The sequence below is a fragment of the Anopheles stephensi genome, chromosome 2 (assembly GCF_013141755.1).
Source record: "Anopheles stephensi strain Indian chromosome 2, UCI_ANSTEP_V1.0, whole genome shotgun sequence".
In the NCBI taxonomy this organism is placed as follows: Eukaryota; Metazoa; Arthropoda; class Insecta; order Diptera; family Culicidae; genus Anopheles; species Anopheles stephensi.
The window spans coordinates 26,552,324-26,578,776 of record NC_050202.1 but is presented as its reverse complement, the minus strand read 5'-3'; the positions used below and the strand labels follow the sequence as shown (position 1 = coordinate 26,578,776).

Sequence of the window (26,453 nt, the reverse complement as noted above, 5' to 3'; positions counted from 1 at the left end):
GCAGTAGCGTCTCCAACGATTGAACGAATTGTGACGGGCTTCGGCGACATTTCTGCATTGGCTAGCAAGAAAAAAAAAGTCAACCGACAGCAATGCGGGAACTAAAATTGCGCTTGTAAATGATAATGAAGCAACAGAAAAGCGTCATTTTCAATTCAACACGCTTTTCAAACGCAGAAATACACGAAAATGCATTTATTTACTGGCTCGGCCTGTGTTACAATGAGAAAATGATAAATGTACTGAAAGAAAGTGAATCCCGGCTGAACAATTGTTGTTTCTTTTCTCAAATTTAATTTTATTTCCGTAAAGTTTAATTTTAAAGGTATTCAAACAAACTTTTTGTTAAAACTAATAATTAAATACAATTAATTACCTTTTCGTGTTTGCTTCTATTTTCACGTTCTTCAAAGATTAACTTTGTCCGATCGAACGAACGCTCCAGAATCACTCTCGCACATTTTACATTATGCATTCATGTTGTTTTCTCTTTTGGGGAGGAAAATTCCACCCAAAAAAACACTCGCACTGCATCTCTGATCTGTGAGCGAGGTAGAATGAGCGATGATCACCGCGGTAGGCATGGCAACGCGATTCCTTTTTCGTGAGAGCGAATGTAGTAGGGTCGTTTCTCTTGGAAAGTCGACCTTCACTATGGGTATTTTATAAAAAAATTCTGCCAAAATTTACGGAATTATTGTGCCAATGCAAAACAATATTTGAATTATGAATAAAGATGAATGTTTTATTATATCAGCAAGGTTAATAAAGTTGCTAAAAGTTTCACTTACTACGAAACACAAGAAATAATCAAACTTTTTTCAAACTCTAAATGTTATGATTGTGTAGATATTTCCAATTTGAATTACAATCTTTTTACTGAAATAAATGTATTAAAAATAATCTAAAAATAAATTAATTATTAAGTAATGATTCGAATTTTTAAAAAGAAAAACCGAGGACCCTCTCTCACGCTCCCGTAAGAGAGCGTTCAGCCCCACCGAATTTAGCCGGCACACGCATCCAATCCGTCCACACCTTCATGCGAACTCCAACCGAGACGCGATCATATTCTCCCGCTCAGTAGTTTACAGCCAGCGGTGAACGAAACAGTATCCGCTCGCAAGGGCTTCCCGAAACAAACGTGTGCCTTCGAAGTGCGTGTGAAGATAATGATGATGGGTTTTGTTATTGCCGTTGTTTAATGTATACCCCCCCAAAGTGTCCTTGCATTCGCATTTAAGGTGTGTGTTGTAGCTGTCCTGTGAATTACAAAATATTATAAAATAAGTAAGAATTGTGTACGTGAGTTTTAGTGCTCCATGTTCCCTTTCTATTAGCCGGTTTTACTTTCCTCGTGTGTGGTGACGTCTAGCTGTAAATGAAAACAATAGTATTTGCCAATAAAAAGTGTAGCTTGTCCAATACTCCACCAACAGGAGGAAGAGATTAACTGTGCGTGTTTTCGTGAAGCTATTTCCCTCCCCCTGATCGGACACGAGTGTGTGAGTGGTGGTTGGCATGATAAGCTCAATATATGGCTATAAAGAAAACTGTGGAAAAACCAAAACACAACCAGCCGTGGTGGGGCTTGTTCGTGTGATTGTGGCTTACTCGTGTGTGGATGGAAGATTGAAGTCGAAATTTGACCGGTTTGCTGGTTTTGTTTTCTTTCGTTAAAGCATTGTCTTGTACGGTGTCATTCAAATATAAAAAGGTTTTAATTGTAAACCTTTTGCACATCTTGCACATTCCGCTCATGCCTAGTCTATCTATCGTCAGTCTATCGTGATGGAGCCTTTCATTTGTAAAATATGAAGTCCAAGCACATTACATTTATTATTTCAATTTCGATGGTAGTTTCCCACTGTGATCGATGCGCGATCGAGGGACATCTACTTAATCAAAAAGCAAGGGCTTTTAATTTCGCTTTTTCTTTTCGAAATCAATATTATTTTGTTCTTCTATTGCTTGCTTGGCCTGCCAATTTTTACTTTTTTCCATTTGATTTACCTTGCAAAAGCTTAGAAGAGATTATTCCGGGTGAGATTCGATTTGAACTCGGTTCCGCCATGTAAGCATCTGAAGTTGCTACCACTAGGCCACCATAACGTCCCCACACAGCTGGGGCTTAAGAAGAGGATTTTAACCTGTAGATCATTCGGTTCAAGCAACGGTCACCAGCGTGTCAAATTATCCAGTAGGAAAGGCCAAATTCTTCTGATCGTTTTAACTTCTGACCCTACCCTTACAAGACGTGTGGACATAATCCACTCACAAATTCCCAATACAACCACACACACCCACACATACGTTTTTTCTGCTCAATTTGCGTGTTAATTACGCGCGTGGTTCTAGTGACGCGTACCTTGCCCATCACAAAAACGGGAAATGAGCTTTACCGGGGTGGATTATTTTTTTTTTTTTTTGGGCAAACGAACGATATGGCTTCGATATGGTGTGGTGTGTGAAGAGCAGGCCGGCGCGAAGAAAATGATAGTGAAGAAGGAAAACCTATTCCCGGCTTTTCATGGGTATTTTTTTCATTTTCGACAGGAAGCGTTCGAGCACACACATACGTACACGGTGCTTTTGATTGCGATTGGGAAGTGCGGCGGCTAGTGGCGAATGTGTGTGTGGAAGGCGTGAAAATTTGTGTTTAGTGCGTGTGTGTTTTGGTTCCGTTTTCGGGTGGCAAAACCTGTTCTACAATCGTCGGCTAGGAAGCTGTTCTATCCGGCAATCAAGCTAGGAAGTGCATTTTTTTTTCACTGGTGTGGCCTATTGTTGTATATAACTGACGCAAACACACATACACGGTTGCTTGGATGTGTAGCGGAAGCGAAGATCGTGGTGGTTATTGCTCATCGTCAAAGAACAACGGTAAGTAGATGACGTTCTAAGAGTAACTTCAAGTACTAACTCTCTAAGTGCTAGTCTAATCTTTTAGTATCCCTTTTTTATAGCAACTATGCTATAATTTTTGCTAGTGCTTCCCAAGTCTCTTATCGAATTGAAATGTTGGTTTGCACTCAAAGAATAAATCTAATTTCTCGCCATATTCCCACCAAAAAGCTCCCTAATGCATTTCTCAACATTGTGGACCGTAATTCTTCGCCACCTGCGAAAATCTCATTCCCACCACAAAAAAACACACACATCCCAAATAGCTACGGTAGGCATACCTTCAAAAATTCCACGCCAAGCAATCGAAGCTCCGTACCGTTTTCTTTCTACCCAGTAAAGCGAACGGAAAACCGTTTTTCCATACCCATGCTTCTGCTCGTGCAATCGGTCATTTCCCCTTGCCGAGCTTTCGGCCTTCGGAAACTTCGTTGCGGACCGTGTGCAATACCCATCTATCAGTGTTGCTGCTCCTCAAACTGTAGTTTTCAACTCTTCCCGGTAAATGAACCAAAAACGGCGGATTCTTCATGACGCTTCGCCGGGGAAGAAGAAAAAACAAACCCACCGAACTACGAGCCAAGAAACACAACCATCATATCAGATGAAAGATATCCAGGTTTAACCTTTTTGCACAAACCGAAGAATGCGCGAACCGAACCGAAGCCACCGAAAAAAAAATCCTCCCCGGAAAAGGGGTTGAATGAAGCAAGTAAATGGCGCAAAGAAACACACAAGATGCGCTTCTATGCTTTTCCCTGCTTGCGATTGTGTGTGGATTTCCCTTTTTATTCCCGGTATCTTTGCGGCCATAAACACAACCGACCAAACTTTTCGTACACGCACACAGCTGCAGCTGGTGTTACTTCATATTTGGGGTTGTATCTGGTGTGGTGGAGTACCGTTTTTCCCTGGCTCCTCTCCTCGGGGTGTTGCTGGTCACCCGGTTGCTGGTATTTTCCTTTCGATCGACCTGTGATAATGCTCACCGGCATTGTGGCGGCCACATTCGCCCGCCTCAGACGCGTGAAGGAAGAGGCTAAGAACTCGCATTCGAAGTAATTGCAGGCGCAGACGGCAGCTACCGGGTTTTGTGCCGAGCCTCACAACAAGGCGCCACAAGAAGATGATGGGAAAGGTGCTATAAAAAAAAGCTAGAGGAAATCGGTGCCAGAAAGAGATTTGTATAAAGCATGTGCTTAGAAGGTTGCCAATTTTTGTTAGGTACTTTCAGACCTCAGATATTGAGCATCAAGCAAGCCTAATGGCTTGAACCTAAAAGCTAGACCTCAGATATCGAACTCTCAAGCACAGAACAAAATCGGAAACTGTCTCCCACAAGAGTCTCGAGCCTTGTGCTCTTACCACTAATTGTAGTGAGCACTCGGCTTAAGTGAGTGTACCCACCCTGAGATCGGATGACCAGCAAAACTTCAAAACATCCTTACCACCACGTGCACACCTGCTGGCTACTCCCCGGGTGCCTTCCAGTGGTGCCCGTGCGAAATCTGCAGATCCAAGCACACGCGCCCTCCCGGGTGCCAGGTACGCTCGATCGCATTATGCTCTCGAACGGCAGTTTCGGGCCGGTTGAGAGGAGAAGTAGCTGCAAAAAAACAAACGGGACGGGCGAAGATATATCCAGCGAAACCTGTTTTGCCAAGGAAGTTACACGAAGAGCACGTAACAATATCCCCGGAGAAGTGCCTACAGAGAAGTGCACCTATAGAAACGTGTTTTATACCCCTCCCCGCCGCCGATCACACCACCCTGGGGCCCGTTGGAAGTCCGTCGGGGAAATTTTGCGAACCTTCGCGATGAAGGCACCGAAGGGTCCGTATTTCCCCCTCCGCCGTAATGGTAAGGAAATTTGCAAACTGTGTGTAGCGTGTAAGTAGAGCAGGGTGTGTAATTGTGCGTCTTTTGGCCAAAAGATGCGCGGTGCGAAGCTGTGCCAAACCTGCCGGGTGGTCAGCTAGGTACGATTCTTGCCAGTGGCTCCGGTGAGCACGCTGGAACGGAAAGTTGATTGCGCAGGGTTTCGCAGCAGATGATCATCGCCGGTTGTCTGTACCATTATGTACCGAGACCCGGTCCATGTCGGTCAACGCCAGATGGGCTAACCTGATGCAGATGTCGCTCGATGGAAGTTGTAGTTGTGGAGCTGTGGAGTGCTACCGGGTTTGTGGCTAATTGTTTTGTGGCTTGGAACTGGACAGAATCGTTTACGTAATATCTTAGGTTTGTGAAGTAGAAAATGAGACTATTTAAAGGGGAAAATAATCTCAAATCAATCCCATAATTTAATGAACTCCCTTTGTCGTTAATCGCGCAATACTCATCCGTTAATGGTGGCTCTTAGTACACTATCTTAATGGTGATCTATTTTCTTCCCAAAAAATCCCCGAAGATCGTGCTTAATCGAATTCACACACACAGCACCTGGAGTGTACTGCTGGGAAGCTTTTCTACTTCATTTATCATCAACACGATCTACCACTTCTCAGCCCAAGGCGTACTGCGGTAAAGATCGAATCTCACGCGTGCATTCGATTAAATTCCAAATTTAATTGAAGCTCTTTCTTACGCACGAGCTGCTCACGATGGGCTGATCGAGGAATTTAGAGCATTTTAAGGCCAGCCGACTGATCGTTTCGAGATCGGTAGCAGTTTGGGTAGGGCTTCACAGAAGAGCAAATAGGACACCCGGAGGTGTGACGATCGATCGTTTCTGGCAGTACTTCTTCCCACTTTCTACCACCAATCTTACGCAATTTTGTTTCGGAATAAATCTCCGATGGAAGGAAGGGTTAGGAGCAACGGAAAGCTAATTCGGTCACCCTACCGGCGATTAAACCCGTCCAATTGAAAGCATTTCGTGATCGTCCACCGTGGCCCAAATTCGTGCCTGAGAAAAATGACCTACCTTTTTTTTTCACTGAGCGGGCGAGTCGGACGGGTAAACAAAAACCTGCCCTAAAAGCATAAATTCATCAAAAAGGGAGTTTTTTTGAAGTCACCGAGGCAATATGGTTGGTTCAGTGGTCCCACTGGCTCGTGGTGTGAAGAGCCAGTTTCCTGCTGTATGTTGGGCTGGGCTAGTAGTTATTGGACTCTCGGCAGGCCGAACCTGAAGTGCATTATAGTGTCTTTTATCTATGCTGACAACAGCCTTTTCGAACTATAAACACCGAGCTGGACGAAAGGAACGTGCTACGGAGCTGGTTGAAAAATTGAACCTGAATCGCTTCTTCTGTTGTTGTTGTGACGCCAACTCTCGTGCTGGTTAGGTTGGGAAAGTAATCCTGCGGAGATGGCTATAAAAATCGAAAGCACACGCGATTATAATTGCATCAAATGTTGTGCATTTAATCAAATTCGACACCAAAGCCCACATGCTGCGTTGGTGCGTGGAGTGAGTGCATGCAGAGAGAACGATCACCCCGGGTATTAGAGCCTATTTTTGTCCAAAGCCAAGGCTTCGCGTGATTTTGGAAAGCAATAAATTGCCGAACGATCAAGAACAACGTGATCGTTGTGTGTGTGTGTGTGTGTGTGTGTGCCTTTGCATCCACACGAAAAATGAAGCATCTCCTTGGAGATCTTCAATCTTATACTTTCTGATGGGCCGCTCAGTACATACACTCTCCACCACGAAACCTTCGACTGAATTGTGAAGGTCTAACCAATCTTTCACGGATGTGTATTTAACTGAATGGAGTTCAGCATTTTAGCTTGCAGAATTTCATCATTTTCTCTTGTAGGCCGCGTTCATGAGTCATCCACTACAACTCCAGCACTTCTTGTCCCGTGAGTCGACCTTTGCCTCATCATTACCACAGTTTTATTACTTCACCACACAACTCTGATTCCTCACTCTCGGTGTGCCTCGCTGTATGGCACATTTGGCACGATGCCCTTGCAAGATGAAGCTTGCAAATTCGTTTCGCCATTTTTTATGGGGTTTGACGGTTTTTGGTGTGCTGGACCGTTAACCCTTACGGTAAACCTAAGGAGCCAACAGACTCCTTGTTACCCAAATTAATACTTATTTGGGTTCAGAGCTCCTGGAAGTATGCAATCAAAATGGGTAAGATTTTTAAATGCTCAGGAATTTTTGAAGGCTCTCTCAATTAATATGGACAACTCTGATTTACTCAAGATCCCCAGTATATTGAAGACCTTCGGATAAGATTTGTAAAACCTCAAAGTGCCTGAGATCTGTTCTGATTTCTTCAACACACATTCAAGGGTTCATTGGAACACTCTCTAATCAGTTTATGGGTTTCTTGTTTTCATCCGTCGTATGCACGCGTCTACAGTCGCCTGTACGGCCGATGGCAACCCTCCAGACTCCTTCCCCTATTCGTGGCCCCTTCTTTTATAGCTTCGCGGTCAGTTCGCACACCGTCTCGCTCTCTCTCGCTCGTCCCGACCTTGAATCTTCCTCCGTTAAGCTAGCTCGCGAGACCCAAGGCGGAAGCGCGATTTGCCAATCGTGACACCGAGCACCATTTATTTCCTACCGCTGGCGCCAAGAACCTTTACGGCGAGTTTACGACGAGCAGCGGCGGAGACTCGGAACGGTCAGCGAAAGAAAGATTAATTTGCTTTCCTTGCTGCTGCCGCTTGGGTTTCAGAGTTGAAGGTTACAGCAACCGCTACAGGGAAGAATTTGCACACCAAAAGGGGTGCGCCTTACGCTTGGACTGGTCCTGGTCAATTTCGCACATTGCGTAACGGTTTCATAATGGGAGATGTTTATTACTGAACGGTTTTTAACCTTCGGCCAGGCAATCAGTAGTTGTTCATCGAGCGAATTCGGTAATTGTGGAGCGAATTCCCTGTAACCTTTCAAGAGTGAAGCGAGAAAGGCCGCTTTTCCATCTCAATCACAAACCAAACCAAATCGTTTTTAATGGCTCATTGCAAATATTGAAGATCGAAACGAACTCACTTTGCTTTGTATCAACAGCTTGCTCAAATAGTCAAGCTTACCGTCCGGAGAAGTGTCCTCGAAAGTGTATTTCGCAAACTTTCTGTTTGCTAAATCTCTACCACTGTCGTCCACTGCTCCAGTTATTCTGCCTCCCGGCCGCCGAGTGCACTTGAAAACATTGTCGAATTGACGATGTTGAATTTAAAATCGCCGACGTGACCCGCCGATCGGTTTCTCGCTCGTCTGCTCTACCAGTCCGACGCGGTCACTTTCACCCCGATTTCATCCAGGCACTTAAAATTCCGCGTCAACGTCAACTTTGAGATGACAGACGGTACGCGCCGTTTCGCGCCAGGTTGCACACGCATCGTCGTCATGGTCCGATCCGATCTGTGGCCAAAAGGCCACGCCGGGTGAAGAAAACCTGGCGTACGGAACAATGCGATGAAAAACGAAAAGTGCCGACCGTTCCAGTTTGTGCAGAAAATTCGATGGTCCAAAACAGAAATGTATGCAGCGCGTCACGTCGTCTCCGCAGGGCTTTCACTTTGGCGAGGACTTTCTCAACCGTCGAAGATTTCCCCCTTCAACCAGCAAAGTGATAGAATACAGGATGCTCCCTTTCTGGTGCGAGTCAGACAAAGGTTAGGGTTCCGGACGTTCTCTGCGCGACTTGTCATCGACTCATGTTAGCGTTTCGCCAGATGTTTGGTAAACAAACAACGTACGTATTGCTTGGTGGTGGTGATGCGTTTATAACCGTAACCTATATCGCCCAGCGATCACCAGGAACGTGGAATAACTTACCGAGCAGCATGTCCGCTCGGCATGACCTCATTCTTGAGGCCGAGAGGCGATACAGACGGTTTTTATATTTTTGCAATGACACGATTCCTTCCCGGACCTGTCAAGCCTTCTTGCTGGATGCGAATAATAAGCGTAACTAATTGCCCATCAATATCTTCCGCAACTTCGGTTAGCTCGTGTCGACTGTGGACGGCGATCGCTCGTTGAGTGTTTGATTGATTGATCGAAGATCCTCGGCTATTAGCTACTACCTAAATAGGTCCTCGAATCATTAACTAAAGCACGAAAACACACACGCACACGCTTCTTATGTTGCGTATCGATTGAGCAACAAACAAAACAATAAACACTCACCCAGCACAACAATGATGCGATCGATCGACCAACTTTCATCAGGTCCACACCGAAATTATGCTCCGGGTGTTGTGGTACAGACGATCGCGCGTGTGCCCACCATCGAAGCTGGTCTGATCTGTGCTTCTGAAGGAACGTTCGGGATAGACAAGGGTACCGCAATCTTATTTACATTCACAACTCGCGCCTGCCCAAAGCTGCCCCCAAGTCTATTCCCAGCCAGATCGCTGCTCGTCTCAGCAGCTCTCCTGTGTACAATAAATCATCGCACTGCATTCAAAACAATCGTTCCTGCATCATTGTTTGGACAACTGCAATGGATCGTGCGTCTCGGTACGGTATCGATGATCCGTTGACCCAAATACATTGTGGACCGACTGTAAAAGGGAAAAGATCGCTTGAATGTCCGAAACGTGGTACGCAACGCCATACGATCCCACATCGCTGCTGCTCGGTGAGCATCGAAATGATTCATTCTGTGTGTTTAACTTCTGGGCGACAACTCAGGCGGTAGGAGAAGAGTAATCTTAATGGCTACAAACAACATGAGTCACGGAACGGATGACGTTCGATACATCATACCCTGCGGAAGGCTCGTTAATCCCCAAAACCAGTTTGCCGCTGCTGATCGCTGTCTGTGCTATCTGTTGCATATGCTGAAGCTAGCAGCAATCAATCCACCCTCATCTGGTGACAAGTTTTTCGAAACATGACAGCTGATGTCGCTGTTTACCGATGAGCTCATGAGTCATTCGCCTCATCTGGTGACCGTATTAGTTCAACATATTAACTAGCTATAACTAACAAACGTTCGTCTAGAAACGTATCTCCGGACAAACTCCGGTGGCAGGAGAAATTGACCAAGCAACTGAAAGTCATCCGCTGTAGCAAGCGCTCTGGTTCAGATTCATGACATATTCATGACGGTTGTACGAATGCTGATAAATCTACTAGGTCACACGGTGACACAGTGTAGTTCACGCCGTCTGACAAAACCATTCCCGTTCATGCTCGGAAAAACTAAGCCAAACAAAAATCAGATAAACATGAAAACATTGTCATTACTCCACGCGCGCTAGACAGGACGGAACGTGCCGCGATTACCTGTGTCTGGTACACACCGAACAAAAAGCACGACAAGATCAGTTCCTTCATGATCACTGGATGCATGCTCCGTGCAGCACGTCATAACTCACCTCCAAAACATTGCGATAGCCCAATGCCTTGAGCGGAGCACGAACGAGACACTTCATAAAACTAGAGTCGCGACTAGAGCTTTTGCCTCTGTACTGCACGCAGCACCTCCAACCGTGCTCTACGATGTAACTCGAGTAGCACAAAACCTTGTGAACCATTCGGAAAATTGGAAACAAATCGCCCCGAGGCGGCACACGTTATTGCTGAGCAAGCAGCAATTTCGGTGGCTCCACCTTTCGGCGCATCAGATTACCAACTTGCATGGATCCCCATAAAGCCCCTCGAGGCTCCATTTAGTGTGCCGTGAACTTGAACTGCTTCCCGCCCGAAACACATTCGTGTAGCGTGAAGCAAGACGACACCCTAGCTTTGTTCACTGGCCGGAAAGAAAGGTGATCCCACAGACGGAAATGTTGCACAAAAGTGGTCGAGAAGGACCCATTTAGTGGTGGGCCTGTTCCGGAACGGGAGCTTCAGTCAAGAATCTAGAGCCTACGGTTGTTCCAACCCGCGCCGACTCGATCCGTGCGGCTATGATGTACGATCTGTGAAGAAACGGCTATCGCTGCACGTGATCTTGGTTCTGCTTCCAGCTTACAGAAACCCAGAGCAGATTGTAATTCATCTCTCCGATATTACTTCCTGTGTGCTTTTTCTGTCAAACGAACCGCACTTACGTCGTTAACCTGTATAATTTACCGCCAGTACTCACGGGATGGTAAAGGCATCGGGCAAGGGAATGTTTAATCCATTATATGCAAATGTTAACTACCAAGCGGCCTTAACGGTGTAAGACCGATGGGAGAGTAAGCTTGCCATTTTGCATGCCAATTTAAGCCATATTATGACCGATCGTGGGTGATCTTCGGAGTGGATTATGATCTAATCCGGCTAACTGGTAAGTATAAACGCGGCACATCTCAACCAGAGAGCATGCGATGGGCAGAGGTGCTTAAAGTCGGGTAACGCACTACTAGCCCCTTGTAAGGTCGTGCCGTGTTCCACCCAAGCCCGTATTTAGACGTGAAATTTATATTGCAACTCAGAATAATTGGTTGCACATTATTTCGCAGTAGCTTGGAATTGGTGAGCTTACCTTCCCGTATTACGTAGCGCTTCTTGGAAAAGAGGGGGGAAGCCATTACCAGGTCCATGGTTAATGTCCGTTGCAAAACTAAATTAGGCCAGACTTGCGCGACTTTGATCTACTGTCCTAATGTCCACGTTGGTGTTGCTGCTGCGCCCAGAATTACGTCAGGCCTGGGCAGCACACACTGCTCAGCTGAACTGTTTTTTTTTTTGTTCGGTTTGTCGTCTTTAATGCGATGGCAACATTGTTTTGCTAGCAAGCCATCGCAACGATGCTTCAGCGCGAAGAACTAAATCGCTTTTTTTTTTTGGTTAGGCAAGCATATCCCGTCATGCTCTGTCCCGGGCACGTTTTGTTCCAGCGATCGCTTTGTTGGGTTAAGTAAAGGGTAAAAAGTAATCGTTTGATGGTTGCGTTGGTTTTGCTAACTAATGACGGGGTTTTTTTTGTTGGTTAGGAGCGAAGCGAATCCTACGTAGCGTGACAACTGTTCGCAATTAGAGCTGAGGCGTTTAAGAATATTAGCAACCGTGCGTGAGATGTGTTACGCGCAAATGATCAATAAAGAGAGATGATCATTCTGTTGAGCATCACGCGATCGTAATCAACTGTGACAGCTGTGAAATGCGGGTCTTAAGTGTATGGCTGTTTAAATACCTTTAAATTAACACCTGTCCAGTTCGATTAATCCTCGCTTCTCTCTCTCTCTCTCTCTGATCGAACGTAGCTACGCTTGGCTGCAACCGTACCCTACCTCAAGCAACTTTTCCTTTGGGCAATAAAGTTTGCATTTATCATTCGTTGGCATGCCGTAGGACTGGAGTCTGTCAAGACACAAAACCATCTCAATTTCATCCCGATATTAGCCTGTTGGTCTGTTTGCTTGACGGGGCACACAGGACCAGAGAATGCTCTTCGACACTTGAGCACCGCGGCGTGGACTGACCTGTCCGATCTCGATTGGGTTCGTTCTTGAAACGTGCGCTGATTTATCGCATCCCCTGCAATTAGTCGGTCCCGCTGGGGAGCAGCGTATACTTCACCGCACTTAACGACCGTACAACGAACCGGCCCGTGTCCGTGAGATGCGAAGGTCCCGCACGGTAATGTCTCGCCGACCGATCTTTCTGCAGTTTCTATTTTTGACAGCCTGGAGATGTCCAGCACTGCCGCCATTTTATTGCCGTACGAGAGTTGTTACCTTCAGCGCCGTCCTCGATCGATCGGAGTTGAAGGCAAACAGAACGACAGAACGACGGGTTTGATCCCGTAAAATAATATTGCTACAACGCTCGGGTCTCGGACGGAAGATCTTCCCGTCTGCGAGAGCTCTTCCCCATGCGTCGGTCAACCACCACCGAACAATTTCTCGGTTGGGAAATAATTTTAGAGCTGTCCGCAAATGGACCGACACAAACCGTAACGGCAGCAGCAAACACAACGCGTGGACTGCCGCTGTGAGAGGTTTACGCAAAGTAACAACTTCTAGCTAAAACGCCTCCAACGCACGCGGTGTTTCGTTCCCATCGCGATCGTCACACACACAGTCGCCGTGCAGTTGTTGGAAGAAGTATTTTTAGAAAGCGCATCTCTTCGAAAACCTTTACCGATTGTTGCTGTTTCGTTTCTTTTTGACCGTAATGCTGTGCTGTGGGATGTGCAACGAGTGGTGTCCATGTCTCCAGAGCACTCGCACGGTGAAACCGGAAATTGGACGACTCATAACTCATTTCGTCTATCATCGTGCCCCTGCGGGACGGGAATGCTGACAGTTGAGTTGAGAGACCCTCAAAGCAACTGTCAAACTTTGTATAATTCGGGTAGGGAACTTCTCTAGGGAACCCTTGTATTAAATCAGAACTTCACCACAGTACAAGCTCCCCTGTTCTGGCTCATCAACAGCGGTCATTAGGAGCATCTGGTGCTCGCTTTCATTAAGGTTAAATACCGGACCGGACTTTGACTCATTTTCACGAGAGACCTGGTCTTCCTGGTCAGCTCTCTGTGAGCTTCATTTTATAGGTTAATGGTTAGATATTTCGGCAGCTCATTAAAAAAAACAATCCCCCGGCTTGCGTGTGGGGCCCTTTTGTGGGGGAAACGCTGACGGGTCGTTGACTAGGGCGATAACATATTGAGTGCATTGTTTTTGAGCAACCGAAGGTGGAATTAAGCAGACGATTGTGTCAACGTTTTCCACACCGTTTTCATTAATTAAAACATCAACATTTCCTGACCCGGAAAACTCACATAGAAAAAACAGAAACCCCGAAACCACGGTTTGTTTGGTAATTAGTGTATAGACCGATTTTTTTTTCTAGAGGTGAGATCAAGTACATCTTTCCTTGGCTGGTTTGGTTTTTTTTTTTTGGTGAGCTCAAAGTCGGCCCTTTTTGGCCACCAATCAATGCCGGCTGTCGGGCTGTGTCACGCTGTGTTTACAAAAATATCGACACGTCCCATTTTCTCGCGCTTCCTGTTGAGGTTGATCGTTTGATCGACGTTTCGTTATTGATAAAAATAAAATATTTTCTTCTAGACGATCCAGGGCGTTGCTCGGGCAGGCCGGTCATAAAATGACTGCTTTTTGTCTGCTCCTGCAGACCATATTTGACAGGCGTAAACGTTTATGATCGTCGTTGCTAAAATGTAAGCAAATAACCGGGATCCGCTTCTTTTTTTTGTTCTCCATTTTTATTCATTCAAACTTTCAACGTTTTGTGTCAGCATGTAAACATTTCTTGATTAAAAAAACAAAGCAAAATAAATCAATCGTAAACCGATCGCAACTCCCCTTACCATTAAATCTACCAAACCAGCAGCTTGATCAGCAGCTCAGCATCTTCTGCTGCAAAGCCGATAAATGTTGTACTATTAAAAGAAAATTCAAAATAAATAAAATTCGCGGCAATGTGTTCGCCGTTTGGTAGGCACTCACTCCCGTTTCCCCCCCCCCTTCCCCCCCCCTTGGAGCACTCATTGAGTGCTCCACAAAAACACGCATGTGGACACGATCGCTGCGGAGCGCTGTACGGGATGAATTTTAATTTTCGCTACCTTCCACCGAACTGGATCGATACGGACGGCATTTGTTTATTTCCTTTTTCCTGTTTTCCACCTACCGCGTGGGAAATGCGAAGCGAGGGGGGGGGGGGAACTCAATTTAGCCCCATATACCACGCGTGCACACGCAGCGCTTTTGGGGTTTTTATTTCCGCGCACCGTTTAATTACGGTTCATTCTTTTGCCGGCTACTTTTTTTTCAACACCATGTTGTCTGAGTTGCACTTGAATCGCTGTTCGTGTAGAGACAGCGGAACAAACAAGACACACACACACACACGAAATAGTCGGCATATTTGGCATTTTCCTAGCTGAGGTTTTGGCTGTCTAGTGTAAATTGAAACGAAACCGGCGGTTGCTGAGACCTACCACCCAAACAGCAGCTGGTGATCGATAAAATGTTTGCATTGGTTCCCGAACGGATTCTCCGACATGTTGGTGAAACCTTGAGCTGGTGGAAGAGAGAGAGAGAGAGAGGGAGAGAAGGGAATGTGTTTATGACAATTTCCTAAGGTACACAACATACCGTACGAAATAGTTCCGTCTGTCCCTTGTGGCGAACGCTTTTATGGTTCGGTGGTGTAATGGCAGGTGGGCAACAATAAGATAACTTCCCTGGCAGGGGGTGCTTTTTGGGGGGGGCGGGGTGGCTTGGGTGTTAAGGGGGAGTGGTAAACAGTTCCACACTGATACCAACCCCCCCTGATAGCTGCTTTATGACGTCCAATGCCACGAACATCGTTATGTTGACAAATAAACACAAAACGAAAACAATATGGCGGAAGTTTTCCTCGACTAAAAAACGAGTTTCCCAATAAGATTAAGTACTTTGGGCGAGAAATTGCATTCGAGTATCGTTGCACCGGGTATCGTTGACGTGGAGAGTTCTCAAGAACCACGACACTTGAGCAAGGGAGAACGTGCGAAGTGTGTCTGTAAGCACTTCTCCACCAGCAAGTTTGTGGACATTATCGAATGCGCCGCGCGCGCGGCCCCGTTCCACAGTTACGGCGATAACCAAAGTGGCCGGTTGTTACACTCGATAAAGTACGCGACACTGATAAGATTGTCTCTGCCCCTGGTGGGGAAGAACCCATTTCCGTGGACCGAGATAGTCGAATCAATCGATAACTGACTGCAGCAATCGTCGGTTCGGCTTGTCATTCTGCGCGGTGCTGGGATCGGAGTGGTAGTTAGCGTACGGATGTGTGCATAGTGGTGTGCTTCAGCTGCATCAGGGAAGGCCCTAAGAAATTCTTGCTACTAACAATCCCTTACCCTCAGAAGAACTCTTCTTGAGGTTAGTGGTCAAGGTGAGTTTAAGCAATAGTGAGTTCCGCCAAGTGACACTACCAAGTGCAACTTCCAAGAGTGCAAAATCTGCAAATACCACGGATACGGCTGGCATGCAAATATTATTGGCAAGATAACATTCCATTCCGTCGGATAATGGGACTCGAACGCACGCCGTTTCGTAATCAGACACCAGTGCAGGAAATGTGTTTGCAGTTTCCTTTAAACGGCTGTAAACCGGAGCCGGTTACGAGTTTAAATCAAATCAAACCACTCCAAGCCTGATGACGCATCACATTTGTGTCAGTCAGTCGAAGGACTCACCTCACTCACCTGCAGTCCTTCTAAAGGATTTGCTTTGATATATCGCAACATCGCAAAAACTGATGACTAACAGCGAATCGATTCCCGTATTGGGACATTGGGGTTTAGTGGTGCAATAAAGAAGCTAACCGGTTGGGGCCGTATGAGTGATATGCAAATTCGGCTCGTGGCTGGTCATCCCACTGAACCCCCTTCCCCGGGGCTGGATGAGTCACTTTTATTAAAGGTGACTACGTGTGTGGGAGAGTACAGTGTAAATATAATAACCGCTTTTTAAACCGTGACCCATCTATCTTTACCCTGACATAACTGACATCATAAATTTCTTCCAGGACACACCTTGAGTTCTCCCGAAACGCGTTAAGAACCGCCCGGAAAGGTTGGGATCTCTCATGAGTGTGTGTGTGCTGTGGCCAGCGATTAAAAAACGCCTTCCGATCGTGCTGGATGATGCATTTTGGGTGGTCTTTTGTTTCTTTCTTTATTCATTATCATATCAGTTTCATCATGCGTCACAAAAGGGCAAACACAACGCTATGCACCGCTGGCAAGGTACTCGCGATTTACTTAATGAACCACACAAAATGATGATGGTGGAAAATTCGCACACAACCCGCACGAACAATGCTCGATTGCAGTATCGGCAACACCCTTTTATCGCCCTGATAATTATCAAACCGTTTCGTGCTCAAGTGTAGCAGCGGGCATGGATCGCGACCGTTTGGGATGGGGATGCTTCTTACGGGCGGCAAAAGAGCTCTTGAGTGCTTGATCAGAGGTAACGCGTATCGCGTTCGGTTTCTAATCCTGGTGATTGATATTTAGCACCAATTTTGTAACGCGCTCGGTTGCACAAGGCTCGCTGGCGATAGCAGCAGCGCGTCATCGGTTCGGTTGTGAATGTGTGTTTAACAGGCGACCGAGCCGCATGAGACACACTTCAGGAAAGGGTTTTCGGTGTCTTATCTGTTTTTCTAGTGGATAGATTGAAGATGTTAAACAACCCGATTAGGGCAAAAAGAATGAAGTATGAAGTAGAGAAATTGATTCTAAATTAAAGATCGAGTTATTTAGTGACAAGCTCGCAGCTTTTCGAACGACGCCTGCAAGCAATTATGCATACAGCTGGCAACCGACCGTAAACTCATAAAGACCTATTTAAGTTCCTTATCGTTGGCGGCCTGAAACTGGCCCTCTCTTTTTCAGCTTTATTTGAAGCGGTGGAATTGTAATGTGCAGCCATTGTAGAAGCGAGGCACACAATCGAAACCCTTTCAAGGATATTTTCGTTCTGGTGAATGACTTAGTTCAAAAGCGGATTGCCTCCGACGACTCGCCCATAAAATTGTCTTGTTTATTGTAGACCGCGGTGTCCTCCGCGTCGTCGTCGTCGTCGTCGCAAGTCCAGACCACCAACTGAACTGCTCCAACACGTCGTCCAATAACACTTTTCCTGCCCACGGGGTGAACCGTTTGCCATCATCGTAAAACAATAATTTACGATCGCAAACGCGGTTGTATCGAGTGCTCCAATCACGGAACTGGCTGTAGATGAGTAACGTGCGTGCAATCGATTTTGTTTGAAGGCGGCTTGAACGGACCTTAAATGGAATGATGAGTGAAACAAAACAGACAACGTGTTAACGTGACCAATCGTATCACGTTGCATCTTATCGGGACGTGTGTGTGAGGATGTGCCAAGTATCACACGGGAAGGAAGTGATCTAATTCTTACTTACTTATCCGGCGCTTCAACCGCTTCGCGGTCTTGGGCTACTGCAACAATCCTCATTATCGCTCACGGTCCAGCCAGCATTTGCGTCTGGCAATCCGTTATCCCGACCGGTCTGGCGGACGCATCAACGCCATCACTTCATCTTAGTTTGGGCCTACCACGCCATGAGCCTCTGTCCGTGTGGACGGCCTAAAAGGACTTTACGGGCTGGGAAGTTCGGTGTCATTCTCATGACATGACCAGCCTTGCGAGCTCGTCATTGTTGCTCCTCCATTTTCCTGCCACACACACGGGGCCAAAAATCCTTCTGAGCATCTTCCTCTCGAACGCGGCTAAGAGGCCCTCGTCAGTTTTGGACAGAGTCCATGTCTCAGAGGCGTATGTGAGTACTGGGAAATCTACCTCTACATCACCAATACGCAAATCAGTGTTTGTTAGCTGGGCGGCTGGTGGTGTCACCATCATTCAGGTTTTTGTCTCATTGATCCCCAACCCGAGATTTAGGTCCACTATTTTGATCCTTTGATAAGCTTCTGCTACATAGGAGAGCCTCAAACCAATGATGTCTATGTCAGCAGCGTATGCCAGGATCTGGATTGACTTGTAGAAGATGGTCTTCGAAGTTTACACCTCCGAGTTGCGGATGGCTCTCTCTCTCTAGCGCCAGATTGAAAAGGAGACAGGTAAGCCCATCTCCCTGGCGCAGGCCCTTGATGGTAGCAAAGGGCCCTGAGAGTTTTCCATCCCCCTTCACCTAACATGTGATGTTGGCCATTGTCATTCTTACAAGCCTGGTAAGCTTGTCCGGGATTCCAAAAGAGCTCATTGTGTCTTATATGTTTACCCTGGCTATGATGTCATAGGCGGCTTTAAAATCAATGAGTTGCGAAACTCTGATCGGAAGACTTCCCTTTCGAAAATCTTCACGCGAAGGCCACCACAACTCCACGAGTTTCTTCCAAGGTCACTCTCACTCTTGAGTTTACTTAGAGGTGTAACTTTTATCGCCCAACACACCCAAGCACGAAAGGGTTCGAAAGGGACAGTTGGCTGCTTTTCAATGCCCGCAAAAGGGAAACCTTTTGGCGGAGTGCATCAGCAGCGATCGCGATCGCTTGGTCGTTTGTGGGAATCGTTATAATGTTGTTGTTTTGCTTCATCTACCAAGCTCTAGACAAAGAGAGGAAGAGAGCGAGAGCGGGTGAGAAAAGATTCAATAGCTCCAATCCGCTCCGGAAAACGATTAGATGCGCCTCGTTTGTCGAACACACCTGACCGGAGTGCATTACACGCCTGGAGGGAGCAGATCTCAGACACGCACCCTCCGATGCATCTTGGCTGGGTTTTGCTACACAAAAGGAAGCGGAATAATTATGGGAAATTATGGGAAACAAGGCGACCGTTATCAGACTGCTTTGGTTGGTGTGGGTGTGATCAATCAGATTAACACCTCCGGCTGCGCAGTGCATGTAAACGAGAGACCTCTTCGATGTAAATCCAGATAAATGTTTTAAACGAAAAATGATTTTTTTACAATTTCAAAGCTCTGTAACGAGTAGTATCTCCACCAAAGCTACTCATATAACTCACCAATTAGCATGTGTACGTTAATTGTGACTCTTCTGTGGTAATGAAATCTCAACATTCCGGTACGATTTTGCGATTGTAAACAAGCGTCGAGGAACCCTTTCTGCACACACCACGTGCAAGATGGCGCACTTGGACGCAAATAGCACACTATTATGATAGCACTAAGCGAGAAGGATGAGCCGTGCACTTCTTGTTTGAGTTATCTTCTTCACCCAAACAGGCACTCATTGTTCGACTCATGTCTCACTGACATTCGGTCCAAACACGCATTGGCAGCGGATCCTGGTGGATGCTGCGTTGATTGTTCGCTATAGAAACTGTATGAAGCTTAGTTTATTATGCTGTGATCGTTATTAGAATGATGTTGCCAGTGAACCTAACAAACGTATTATCGAGAGCGAATTAAGCGACGTCGCTAACAGCCCAACAGTGATCAATCAAAGGGAAAGCCATGGTGTAAGATCATCATTATGCATAGTTAAAGTGTCTGTGGGTTGAGCTGTGTTTGTAGTATGAAAAATGACTCTCCGCATCGATTGTAATTACCGCCCCGGGGTAACAATAGCACCTGAGTTTTATTGTCGGTTTATACGTCGCCTGTGGGACCTGCCTGCGTGTGAAGCGAGCTTTTAGAGCGTTTTGTTGTCAAAATAGTGTGCATGAAGATAGCGTGTAGCGACTGGTAGGCACCATCGGGAAAAATGGCCACCGGATTGTTTTGGGTTAGATTTATTGCCCTACGCGCGTTAGTGGATGGATTATCCATCCACCCAAGAGTCATGCAATAGTGTGCAATTAGAGGGTTACAGACAGCCCAGAGAGACTATTTATTGTACCATCGTGCATTAGAATTATGGAGCTCATTTGTCCGGTGTTGGGAACCTGTAAGACTCTTTCCACTTTCTCAGGCTCATTACTACGAGTTTCTTCAGCCAGTTTGCTACTATCAGAACACACGAGACAAACAAACACCAAACGACCTGAATAGGATGACATTCTTTCCACAAACCACCATCATCGTTGCGTTATCGAAAAACCAAATCGTCAAACAATCTGAAGTACCCATTGAACACCTTCCAACCGATAAGAACTGCGCGTGATCAAATGACACTCTGCTCTGTTTTAACCGTACCGATAACGGGGTGTCCAACAGGTCCCTAATATGCCGCCAACGGGTGACATAATCGTTTCCAGATCGGCAGTATTGTGAACCCCGATACGGGTTTGTCTGATTACTGGTCGATGGTCATCGTTTATTGGTGGTAATCGAGATCGAGATTGGCTGTCCCCGCTAATAGATTGTATGACCGAACACCGAAGGAGTGGCTCTCATTACTAACCCCCCCTTTTTTTATTTCGAAACTTTCATTTTTCCCTCCGCTAGAACACTAAGCTGCGGACGGTGGAAAGGAACCGAGATGGAGCGAGGACTACACGATCGCGATCGGGTAGGCCTGCAGGATCAGGTGCTACTGGAGGACTATCAAAGTGAGGATGCGTTCATCGACAACCTTCGGAAACGGTTTCAGGAGAACCTTATCTACGTGAGTATTGGCGTTGGACCTATTGACAAATATTCTCCCTCTCCCCCCACGGGGGGTTTTAAGATAATCCCAAAGATAGACGCTCGACGCCATCATAAATCATGGTGGCTCGTCAACAGACGATTCGTGTCGAGTGGTGTCGATTTCGCCTGCCGGAGGGATTTCGCTTGCCTTCATGCGGTCACCGGACAGCGGAATGAGGGACAAGCGAAAATGCTTCCCCCGATCGAAATATGACACTTTAATCCTTTAGCTGCTACTGTGCTGCTTACGAAAGTATGACAGATTTGAAGTTGGCAAACGAACGACGACCTCGGTTTAACATCGGTCCAATCCGAATGATCCGATCGAATTACCGCGTTACAATGTACAGCAAAAGGGGTTAGCGTCGTCCCAAAGTCAAGCAATGCTCTACTGTGGTTTGTTTTCTTTTATTTTCCCCCTTTTCCGTGCAGACCTATATTGGCCATGTCCTGATATCGGTAAACCCGTACAAGGAGCTCCCGATCTACACCGAGAGTGACGTCAAAGAGTACCGGAAGCGACACTTTTTCGAGGCCCCGCCGCATGTGTAAGTGTCAACGAACCTAACCCTTATCCTTCGGTCTGTGTGCGCGTAGACTGCACGGCGTCACCGCACTACACCCGAGGGGTTAGTCTGTTGCAAAAATAAACTCACCAGCGATCCTCTATCGGCAGGTTTGCGCTAAGCGACAACGCGTACCGCTCGCTGACGGAAGAGAACCGAGGCCAGTGTATTTTAATCTCGGGCGAAAGTGGTTCGGGAAAGACGGAAGCATCGAAGAAGGTGCTACAGTTCATAGCGGCCGCCACCGGGCACACGCACAATGTCGAAGGTGTGAAGGATAAGCTGCTGCAGAGCAATCCGGTGCTGGAAGCGTTCGGCAATGCGAAAACGAACCGTAACGATAACTCGTCCCGCTTTGGCAAGTACATGGACGTGCAGTTCGATTTTGCCGGTGTGCCTGAGGGTGGTAACATCCTGAACTATCTGTTGGAGAAATCGCGCGTCATACATCAGAGCGGTGGGGAACGGAACTTCCACATTTTCTATCAACTGTTGGCCGGCGCAGACGATAATCTGCTGCGGGAGCTGCATCTGAAACGCAATCTGGATACGTTCTACTATCTAAGCGATGGGGTAAGGTTGTGTGGTTGGGAGCGGTTGGGCACTGGGGAAGGATATTAATGCATCTGTTTGTTCCTTTTGCCGTAGGCTAATGGTAATGTGCCGAATATTCGTGACGCGGACAACTTCCGCACGGTACAGAAAGCGATGACGGTGATCGAGATTCTAGAGCAGGAGCAGCGACAGATTCTTGATATTGTGGCGGCCATACTGCACATGGGCAACGTCGGCTTCACGGAGGAGGAAGGCAAGGCAAAGATCCTCAAGCCGGAATCAGTGACGGCGATTGCAAAGGTGAGATTATGTCGCGATTTCCCTAACATGAAGTTCTCTTGAGCATTGTAAGTCCGGAATGTCACTGAGCACCCCCGATCTTCTTTAAAGTTGTCAGCACTTTTTCTGTACTGATCATAAAGATAGTGCCTCAAAAGGCTTTGCATCACCATTATTAATGAGACTTTCCTTCCTTCTTGTAGCTCCTGGGATGCAACGAGGAGCAGCTAACGAACGCATTTACGCACCGTACGATCGAGGCCCGCGGTGAAATAGTGACGAGCCCGCTGAACCGCGATCTCGCCATCTACGCCCGCGATGCACTCGCAAAGGCTGTGTACGATCGTCTGTTCAGCTGGCTGGTGTCACGCATCAACACGTCACTGCATGCCGCGGATCTGGCGAAGAAGAACAGTGTGATGGGCATCCTCGACATCTACGGGTTTGAGATATTCAAGAAGAACAGCTTCGAACAGTTCTGCATCAACTTCTGCAACGAGAAGCTCCAGCAGCTGTTCATAGAGCTAACGCTAAAGCAGGAGCAGGAAGAGTATCTGCGCGAAGGCATCGAGTGGGTGCCGGTCGAGTACTTCGACAACAAGGTCATTTGCAACCTGATCGAAGAGAAGCACAAGGGTATTATTGCACTAATGGACGAGGAGTGTCTGCGACCGGGTGATCCGACCGATCTGAGCTTCCTCACGAAGATGAACGACAATCTGGGGTCGCATCCGCACTACATCTGCCACAGCCGCGCCTCGACGACCGTGCAGAAAACGATGGGTCGCGACGAGTTCCGGCTGGTGCACTATGCCGGTGACGTGACGTACAGTGTGCACGGGTTCCTGGACAAGAACAATGATTTGCTGTTCCGCGACTTGAAGGAAGCGATGGCCGAGTGTAGCAATGGGATTATTAAGAGCTGCTTCCCGACGTCGGACATTGGCAGCAAGCGACGGCCGGAGACGGCAGTGACGCAGTTTAAAAACTCGCTCAACAATTTGATGGACATTCTGATGTGCAAGGAACCATCGTACATTCGGTGCATCAAGCCGAACGATCTGCAGACGCACGGCCAGTTCGATGTGGAGCTGGTGCGGCATCAGGTCAAGTATCTGGGGCTGATGGAGAATCTGCGCGTCAGGCGAGCCGGGTTCGCTTACCGGCGCACGTACGAACTGTTCCTGCAGCGGTACAAGTGCCTTAGCCGGGAAACGTGGCCACACTACCATGGTCAGGCGAAGGACGGTGTGCAGATACTGGCGAACGAGCTTGGGTATGAGAAGGATGACTACCGGATGGGCAAGACGAAGATTTTCATTCGCTTCCCGAAGACACTGTTCGATACGGAGGATGCGTTCCAGGCGAAGAAACACTATCTGGCCTCGATTATACAGGCCCGGTGGAAGGGTCGCCGGCAGCGTCGTGCGTACCTCGCCATTCGCGCTAAGATTATCGTGGGTCAGACGTACATTCGGCGCTATCTGGCTATTCAGGAGCTGAAACGACGCCGGGATGCTGCCGCTAAGATACGGTTCTTCATTAAGGGCTTCATTACGCGGCACGATGAACCGAACGAGTGTAATCGCTCGTTCATTCAGCTCACCAAGCGGCACTGGTTGACGAAGCTAGCGAAGAGCCTGCCGAGCTCGTTCATGAGCCATACCTGGATTCCGGCACCGAAGCACTGCCAGGAGGCGTCGATACTGTTGCGCAAAATGCACAAGCTGCATCTGGCCCGCTGCTATCGGGTGGGACTGAACGCGGAAAAGAAGCGCCAGCTGGACCTGAAGGTCCTGTCGGAGGCGGTGTTCAAGAACCACAAGCGCAACTACCCGGAAAGCGTTGGGCCGTGGTTTGTGGATGATCGCATTGCGAAGCAGCACGCCACGGCAATCTCCAACTTTACCGTCACGCAAATGAATGGCGAAAAATTGCATGTAGGTGAACAGACCCAGCACAATAGTCTTCCGGTCTGCGAGTTTCCCTTTTAAGAACCTTTTTAATCCTGTTCCATTTCCTTTACAGTACTCCACACCGGTCGTGAAGTACGATCGGCGCGGTTATAAACCTCGCGAGCGCTTCTTCCTGCTATCGAACAAGGCAGTCTATCTGCTCGATGGGAAAACGTACAAGCAGAAGCACCGGCTGCCGCTGGACAAGATCGATTTCTGCATCACGAACGAGCGGGACGGCATCATGCTGATCCGGATTCCGCTCGAGCTGAAGAAGGACAAGGGTGATCTTATACTGGACATTCCGGACATCATCGAGTGTTGCATCTGGATACTGGACGTTACCAAGAACCGCAGCATCGTCAACATCGTTGATACGGGATCGTACGTAGAGGAGAGCTATTCTTCGGTGGATTATTTGCTCATCACGGTGTTCTTCTTTTTTTCTTTCTTTTGGCAGGCTGTCCCACAACCTAGTCAGAGGCAAGACTGGCGTCATCGAAATACAGACGGGTCCGCAGCCCAGCATCACACGGGCAAAGAGTGGCAATTTGTTGGTTGTGAGTATTTTTCCCCTCTAGAAGAGCTAATGCGCGCTGTCAATAATGAATAGATGCTCAAAATGAAAATGTCCCAACCCTTCTTCTTTTTTTTTCGTAGATTGCTGGCCAATAATCAGATGCCCGAATTTGGCGGGTGCAGCGGGACACCGGTTAAAGTTAGTTAGATACGGAAGCATATCGTACGCGCAAAATCGCGGAACACACACGATGAATGGGAACAACTACGCTCACCAACGCAGATGGCAACTGTAACTGGAGAACTAATTTATACGGGAAGTGCGATTCTAACACCGGCCCTGTTCCATGTGGTTATTTTGCAGTTTTCACCCCCAAAAAAGAAGCGTCCGCATTGCTGCCAAACAACAACAAAATAGGGTTGAAAAGGATAAGATTGTTGGACTAGAAAGCAAAAATCGTTAAAAAAAAGAGGGGTCGTTTATCAGGGCAGAGCAGCCAGAGACGAAAGAGGAAAAAAACGGGATCAAAATTCTAACGCACCCTCCCTGGAAGAGGTGTGCAAACTTGAATTTCGCAATGCAAGGGTTCCGAGTTTTAAAATGTAAAAAAATTGGCCCAAAAATCCTTCCACGGTCGTTGCCCTTGCGTTTTTCCCAGCAACAAAAAAAAGAAAAGGTTGTGTAGGGGTAGAGAAAGCATGTGTGACACATTTTGAAAACGAACGTTATGCAGGGATGAAGATAAAGGCCCGTGCGCGCACAGCATGCATACATTTAGGCGTCTTTGCTGGCGTTGCTGCTGCTGCTGCTGTTCATGTAAAATAGAAAACGTGCCATTAGCATTAAGGTTGAAGGAAAAGGGATTTGTTGTTGTGGAGGGCGCAAAAACGATTGTAATGTTTGAACATTTTTACACACAAACACACACATATACGCAAGAGCAACAGAAGAAAAGGCAAAAGCCAGCAACACTGTGGTGGTGATTCTTATCATATTAGGATTAGGCGAGTTTAAGTCGTGGAAACAGTCGAAGAACGCAACGCAAACACATAACCTATAGTAGCATTTGGGCGATTGTTAACCGATGATATGATCGATCGAAACACAAACGGTACGTTACTTGAGTTTCGGGGGATGCAGTGGGGAAAAGTGGTGTTATAGCAGCGTTAGCATCAGAGTTTAGTTGTTTCTCTTATTTTATATTTACCCCTACTGGCAAACACTTTCACACCTGCGGCCGGAATGTACGCGCTGCTGGGTGCGTTTCCACCTGCTTCCCTTGTTTTATTATTATACTTTTAATTCTACTACAACTTTACAATTGTGGCTTCTACCTTGTTTTGTGCAGACATATCCGAACAGAACGCTGCATGCAGTTTTACAAGGTGGAATACCTTTTACAAGGTTTTTATATGAAATTTTCCAGTTCCCAGCATGTTTGACAATTTCCCCTCCATGGTGGAGGTTGTACTACAGTTTTCATTAGCATAAGGTTTTCATTTGTTCCGAATGATTCAATTGTACACTGAATTCTTTCGAAATTGATAAGAAAAATGAGGTGGCAATATGAAAAATATGAAATTTTTATTAGAAAACAAGAATTCAAATACACAACATCAAAAAGTTTCCAAATTTTCACAAGACTATAAGAAAATTGTTTGCATTTTTTGTAATAATATTTTATTATTCAAACATTAGTCTCTATAATGTATACA

At 46.8% G+C, this 26,453-nt stretch overlaps 1 protein-coding gene and 1 long non-coding RNA gene across 9 annotated transcripts; one reads left to right on the top strand and one right to left on the bottom strand.

The window, feature by feature from the left end:
- The first annotated feature begins 1,088 nt into the window (after positions 1-1,088).
- On the top strand, positions 1,089-26,056 carry LOC118505952 (unconventional myosin IC). Of its 8 annotated transcripts, none has more exons than XM_036042483.1 (10): positions 1,089-1,244; positions 2,557-2,883; positions 20,681-20,840; positions 21,296-21,411; positions 21,540-22,002; positions 22,078-22,284; positions 22,467-24,203; positions 24,292-24,602; positions 24,679-24,778; positions 24,879-26,056. In XM_036042483.1, exons 3-10 carry the CDS (start codon positions 20,715-20,717, stop codon positions 24,891-24,893), a joined length of 3,075 nt encoding a protein of 1,024 aa, XP_035898376.1. In that variant the 5' UTR covers positions 1,089-1,244; positions 2,557-2,883; positions 20,681-20,714; the 3' UTR covers positions 24,894-26,056. The 8 variants fall into 8 exon arrangements, with proteins under 8 accessions (XP_035898376.1, XP_035898378.1, XP_035898377.1 ...); XM_036042485.1 differs by having other exon boundaries at positions 1,091-1,157; XM_036042484.1 differs by having other exon boundaries at positions 1,091-1,290.
- LOC118505955 lies at positions 13,650-14,988 on the bottom strand. The gene is made up of 2 exons (XR_004905472.1): positions 14,881-14,988; positions 13,650-14,805 (listed from the first exon to the last, which is right to left on the bottom strand). It is a non-coding gene; the product is annotated as an uncharacterized LOC118505955 (long non-coding RNA).
- Positions 26,057-26,453: the final 397 nt, after the last annotated feature.

What these genes read in the sequence shown, in the direction of transcription:
- LOC118505952 (XM_036042480.1), top strand. Translation starts at nt 20,715, where the DNA reads ATGGAGCGAGGACTACACGATCGCGATCGGGTAGGCCTGCAGGATCAG. An exon ending in TTCAGGAGAACCTTATCTAC is followed by an intron (nt 20,841 to 21,295) that starts GTGAGTATTGGC and finishes TTTTCCGTGCAG; the next exon opens with ACCTATATTGGCCATGTCCT. An exon ending in AGAGTGGCAATTTGTTGGTT is followed by an intron (nt 24,779 to 24,878) that starts GTGAGTATTTTT and finishes TTTTTTTCGTAG; the next exon opens with ATTGCTGGCCAATAATCAGA.